Raw genomic sequence first — 6,175 nt, forward strand, 5'->3', positions numbered from 1 at the left:
TTGAAACTTTGCTCACACATTCATCCCATGGTCTAGTTGGACCTGAATGAAAATGGTGCAGCTCACACATCCAATATAGCCACCACAACAACCATCTTGAAATCTTATCACTACTAGTCTGGAATGGATGGTCATATCAACATGAGTTTTCAATGAAAGACTTCAAATGCTGTCTAGTTGGTCCTAAATGAATACCACAGTAGCTAATTTAAAATCTTGTTATTGTAAAGAATATCCAAGATGGTTTCAACACTTTTAAAATTGTCATAACTTGAATTCCAGGAAATCCTTTTTACCCAGTAAAGCATTAGTCCTGAGGATTACAGCCATGTTTTATTTCTGAGAGACTTGTGTATTTATTATAAGAAAGGGACAAAGCTAATCAGAATGAGGTGATTTGCCCATCAGCAAAATATGTTTCCAATTGACAAGCATAATATGCAATATAATATATTGAAAATTAACAAAATTCATTATTGTTTTTGCTAGAAAAGTAATTGTTCATACATCTGATTGTCATTATTATTACCATATATATATGTATATGCATCCAGCTGCTAACAGCAAACACCCATATCTTCCATCTTACAATTCATTAGCTTTTCAGGATCTAAATGGATACATCAAGAGCTTCTGTCATAAAATACAGTAACATATTATGATCTAATAGTGTACACTTATATCGGCCATCATACAGTTCATCAGCATGTCAGAATTGAACAACATACACCCAGATCTCTCATCATACAATTCATTGGCATACTAGAATCTAACAGTATACACCCAAATCTGTCATCATACAATTTATCAGTATATCAGGTTCTAACAGTGTACACCCAGATCTGTCATCAGACAGTTAATCGGCATATCTACCATCATGCACTTCATCAACATATCAGAAACTAATAGTGTACACCCAGATCTGCCATCATGCAATTCATGGGCATATCAAAATCAGTGTTGTTTATTTTACTTATGATTTCAAGTAAACTATGTAGACCCTGATCTGTCAGCACAGCATATAATAAGGGTTCTTCTATGTTTACAGTTGATAGAGCATTATATCAGGGTATAAATGTGATGGAAGGAAAAAAATTGTGCCCCTACTGTAACTGAAATTCCATATCCAATACCTGTAAGCTGGAAAGGAAGTACTAGGAACACACGAAGTTGCCAAAACTTTCAAGACAAAATAAAGGGGCCCCAATTGGCCTAGTGGTCTAAAGCGCTCACCGTTCCAGATCACTGCCATCTCACCTCTGTCTGCGTGGTTTTGAGTGTCAGACTCAGCTAAATAAAGGGGCCCCAATTGGCTGAGTGGTCTAAAGCGCTCACCATTCCGGATCACTGCCATCTCACCTCTTTCTGCGTGGGTTCGAGTCTCAGACTCGGCTAACGTGGGTATGTGAGAAAGCCTTCCAGTAGCTTCTCGTGGGTCGGTGGTTCTTCCCAGGGTTTTCCAGGGTTCTTCCTCCACCAGTTATACTGGCCACCTTGTATAGCCTATCTTGTGCTGTAAAATGGCGTTAAACCCTACAACAACAACAACAACAAGAAGATAAAATAAAAAGGAACCTAGTATAAGTCAAATAGCTGAAGATGGAGTCTTATAATTGCTGGAGGAAACTGAAGATGACATGATTCAAGTTCATCTACAGAGTCTGTTAATGTCAATTTACACATATAAGCCAAAAGATTTTTTGTTATATTTTTACTATGGATTCATTGGAATATAGATGTGTTTATTGATATTGAATAAAGGTGATAGTGATGTAGCCAGTTTCATTTACATTTTCAGGTATTATAGAAATTTACCGCATTGTGTGCCGAATAGCATTGTCAATGAAGACAGCAGGTAAAGCAAAAATACGTAGGTTTGCCTGTTTTACAGTATAACATTATATTTCTATTATTTGCATGAGGCTGGGATGTAAATTTCTTTTTTATAAAAGTCATATGTATGAAAATGAAATATTAAGGAGGACAGTCTTCTAATTTTATGCAGGTAGTTGAATTGCATATCAGAATAAATGGATGGGTTCAGGACAATTTGCCTTGCTTTTCTGTAAGGAAATAAATTTTTGCAAAATTTGATTTTAGTATTTTATTACTGTTTTGTAAAAATCTTAAGAAAAAACGTGTATGTGACATTTGTCAGATTTTTAAAATAAAGAAATTTGAATTAATTGTTGAATCTTTGTTAGTGTTCATTATTTGATGTAATTGTTCATGCACCTAAAAAAAGTATAATTTTTATCAAAGTTTAAAACAAAATTATGTGATACATTAATTATCATTTTGGGAAAGTTACCATGTACAAAACAATAAAAGACCTGGAATTGAGGACACCAAAATATCTTCATGATTGTCAGTAATTAATTTATGTGCATTGGACATGATTGTGTGACAGCACCTTGCACTGGTGTTATTTATCATTTGCATTTTTGCTTATATGGATAAAGGTATTTTGTCATCACATCTTTATTTGTAAACCTCATGATTAAAAATAAACTATGCCCAGATGTGAGAACTTGAGAGATTTCAGCCATTCTTCATGCCAGTTTGATCAATGTACCTAACTTTTAATGTCTCCATTCGGCTGTAGCTTTTGTCAGAGACAGAATAGTAATAAAATAGTAAATGGAGATCACAAAACAAAATACTTACCATGCTCCTTCAATTTCAAAGATATGTAATTTATATTTAAATGCTCACAATATGTATATACTCCACTGAGTTTGAATCCCAAGAATGATCATTTTGCATGCAGAATTGTTGTCTTTACAGTTAAAATGATGCCAACATAAGAGTACCATTTTTCAGTACTTCCTATACAGCATTGGGTCTGATCTTTGCCCATTCTGAGCTAGTTGTTACTTTGAATTCAAAGATTTGATACTTCTGTCAGCAATTACAAAGGTGTTACTGGTTAAGAAACATACATGAGTAGCATCTGGCATTACCTTTGTACCATTACATTGAGATTGATGAACATCATTGAATGAAATGAAGGAAGATTGAAAATATGTGCCAAGCAGCACATGTCCAAATTATATATTAAATACCGTTACCTTAATAAGTAAACAGTGGTAATTGTCTTAAGAGTTAGACCTGGCAAAAAGAGTGTTGGCTGCCTTGTAAGAAGATTATTGAATCTAAGGACAGGTACATTTTTAAACATTGTGAACTTCTGTTGAGATGTCATCACACAAACTTTACATGTTTATACCAAAAATAACCAGCTGAATGGAACATTCAAGTTAGTTCATTAGGTCTTGATGGTTTTTCCTTGTTGTCTTCACTTGCAAGGGAATGATCACCTTATTGTGAAAAAAGGCACTGGCAGACTTACCTTACATTAATGTAAAAGACAATTCCATTATGAGTTTTTATAAAGATTTACAAACTGGACAACAGGAAGTATTGTAATTATCTGTCAACAGTTTTCTAGATTTAGCTCTGTAGGAAGCATGCTGCTGTGTATTATTTTAGTATGATTGTAAAGCCTTAATTAAGATTTTATTTACAGAATGGCAAAGTCATTGTTGTAATTTTAGTTTAATGTACATTGTATTTTTTTCAACACACATTTTTTTGAAGTGAAAATTTTACAATATAAAAGTTTCAGGCTATAAATAAGTGGTATGTAAAAGAGACTTTTAGCAAAGATAGTTCTGCCATTTTTTATACAATTTCATTTTTATACTGTAACTGATAAAAAAAGATGTTTTTTTTTATAAAAAAATTAAAATTCATTGGTATGAAAAGTTAAAATATTCAACTGTAAACAAATTGTTTGAAAATTTTTAGAAGAAAAAGTAATTACAATTTTTTGGAATCAGGTGTTTATGAAAACTGCTGATTACTAATATTTACTTCCAAGATTTATTGCATTGTGTTCTTGATTTTTAAAAATAGTTTTCTTGGAGGCCAAGGAAAATTTGCAGTTGGTACTCACTTTTAAGCTGGATCCAACCACAAACTTCACAGACCCAGATCTGCCATTGGATAATGCACCAGCAGATCTGGGTCTATGTAATGTATTAGGCATAAGAAGTAAAATAACATAGACCCTGATCTGCCAACATATTATGTGACAGTATATCATGTTCTCTGTTGCTTGCAGATGGAGGGGCCCTGAGTGGTCGAGTGGTCTAAAGCGCTCTCCGTTACGGATCACTGCCATCTCACCTCTGTCTGCGTTGGTTCGAGTCTCAGATTCGGCCAATGTGGGTATGTGAGAAAGCTTGCCAGTAGCTTCGTGGGTCGGTGGTTCTTTCCGGGGTTTTCCCGGGTTCTTCCTCCACCATTAATACTGGCCACCATGTATAGCCTATCATGTGCTGAAAAATGGTGTTAAACCCCACAACAACAACAGCTTGCAGTTGGACCTGACTTTACAAGCAAGAATATACAGTACAGTACTTGTTGCAGACTTTACTTGGAATGTGAAAACTTTGTCATAAACAGTCATGTGGATAGATTTTGTTTTGAGATAATAAATCTTCTCTTAGAAAGGGACCACTCTGGTGGCCTGGTGGTCAGTACATATACCCCAGATGTGGGAGAATGCATGTTCGTACTCTGGCTGAGTCATACCAAAGACTTATAAAAATGGTCCTTACAGCTGCCTCACTAGGCACTCAGTTTTATTAGGTTAGTGTTAGGACTGGTTGGCATGGTGTCAGGATAATGTGACTAGGTGCGACATCATGCTACATGTCTGCATGAATTTCCATATCCTTCTAACCCATCACAAAGAAAAAATTATATCATGACTTAAAAGAGAATGTAATGACAATGAAAACTTTTTATTGTCTGTTTTCATTGCATTTTTCCAAAACATTATCTCACAAGTGTTAATGTTAATAAAATCTCTGTGAAAGCAATTACCAAAAAGTTTTATAAAATGGCTGAGTTGTATAAATTTTTAAAAACTTCTTTAAGATCAAACTTTTCTAATGCACTAAAAACATAAGAAGAAGATAAATGTCAATTTATCATCCTACATTCCAATCATTCATTCACTGCAAATTAAAACAGTCACCTATAAACTATGAGTATTTATTTTTTCAAAAATTTGGCCGAAATAAAAATTTTAATAATTTCTTGTCTAACATTTCAAGTGTAATCAAGTTTCACTGCTTAAAGACTCCCAAACATACATACATATATATATATATATATATATATATATATATATATATATATATATATATATATATATATATATATATATATATATATATATATATATACTCATTTCCTTTTAATGAAAAATGTATACATATCATGGTATATCATTGATACAGCATGCATTATATATATATATATATATATATATATATATATATATATATATATATATATATATATATATATATATATATATATGCACACAAACACATGCACATCTCCATCAATCTTTAATTATTAAGTCAATGGTTATTATTGTGTGTTTTTGTATTCAATATTCTATTGCAGCATTGAGTAATGACAAGCTGCAGCAGTTGCTGAAGGATATTAACCTAGCCTGGAATAACTTAACTGCATTCCTAGCTGGTGGATCTGTCATGGTAATTCTCTGTCTCTCTCTCTCTCTCTCTCTCTCGTGCATATGGACAGACACTTTATGATCGCAGTTCACTGATGGACAAATCTCATGCAAGCGAAATTCAGAAGCATGCTAATTCCTCATTTCCCAATAATTTCCACAGATGATTAATATATCTAAAGAAAAGAAAGAAAAGTGGTGGGAGAGAAATAAATAGAGGTGAACTTAGAATGGAATTGTTGACTTTAGATGTAAAAGACTTTTTATGTGACAGGCACAAGTTCTTGTTGATTTTTTGTCACATAGCATTGAAAGAAGCTAGAGCAAATATCATCTATGAAACTAAAAGAACTGGACATTTTTCTTTGGAATACAGATACTCCTCCACAAGGACTTAAATGCAAAGTTAGTTTTCCCAAAAATATATTTTGCATAATGTTACTTACAAGTATATGCACACTGGAAAATGTGTGGCTTTGCTCAGGATAAAAAAATAAAGATGCAAGAAAAAATTATTTTTTGCATTGAATTCCTCTTATATCAAAGCCTGTTAAATTTATGTAATATCACAGTGTAAAAACTGGCAAAAATTTCAAGAATTAACCATTAGCAGGGACATTT

General features: G+C 33.1%; 1 protein-coding gene across 2 annotated transcripts in view; it reads left to right on the plus strand.

Annotated features, from left to right (window-relative positions):
• The window catches only part of LOC149775790 (synergin gamma-like), a 160,037-nt gene that overhangs the window by 131,300 nt on the left and 22,562 nt on the right, over positions 1–6,175 (plus strand). For both annotated transcript variants that reach the window (XM_089943378.1, XM_089943379.1), the window contains 2 exons: positions 1,799–1,855; positions 5,485–5,576. In XM_089943378.1, the coding sequence (XP_089799504.1) occupies positions 1,799–1,855; positions 5,485–5,576 (149 nt within the window). The remainder of the gene's footprint in view (positions 1–1,798; positions 1,856–5,484; positions 5,577–6,175) is intronic.

The sequence above is a fragment of the Sinohyriopsis cumingii genome, chromosome 19, assembly GCF_028554795.1.
Source record: "Sinohyriopsis cumingii isolate HCF-2022 chromosome 19, ASM2855479v2, whole genome shotgun sequence".
Taxonomy (NCBI): domain Eukaryota; kingdom Metazoa; phylum Mollusca; class Bivalvia; order Unionida; family Unionidae; genus Sinohyriopsis; species Sinohyriopsis cumingii.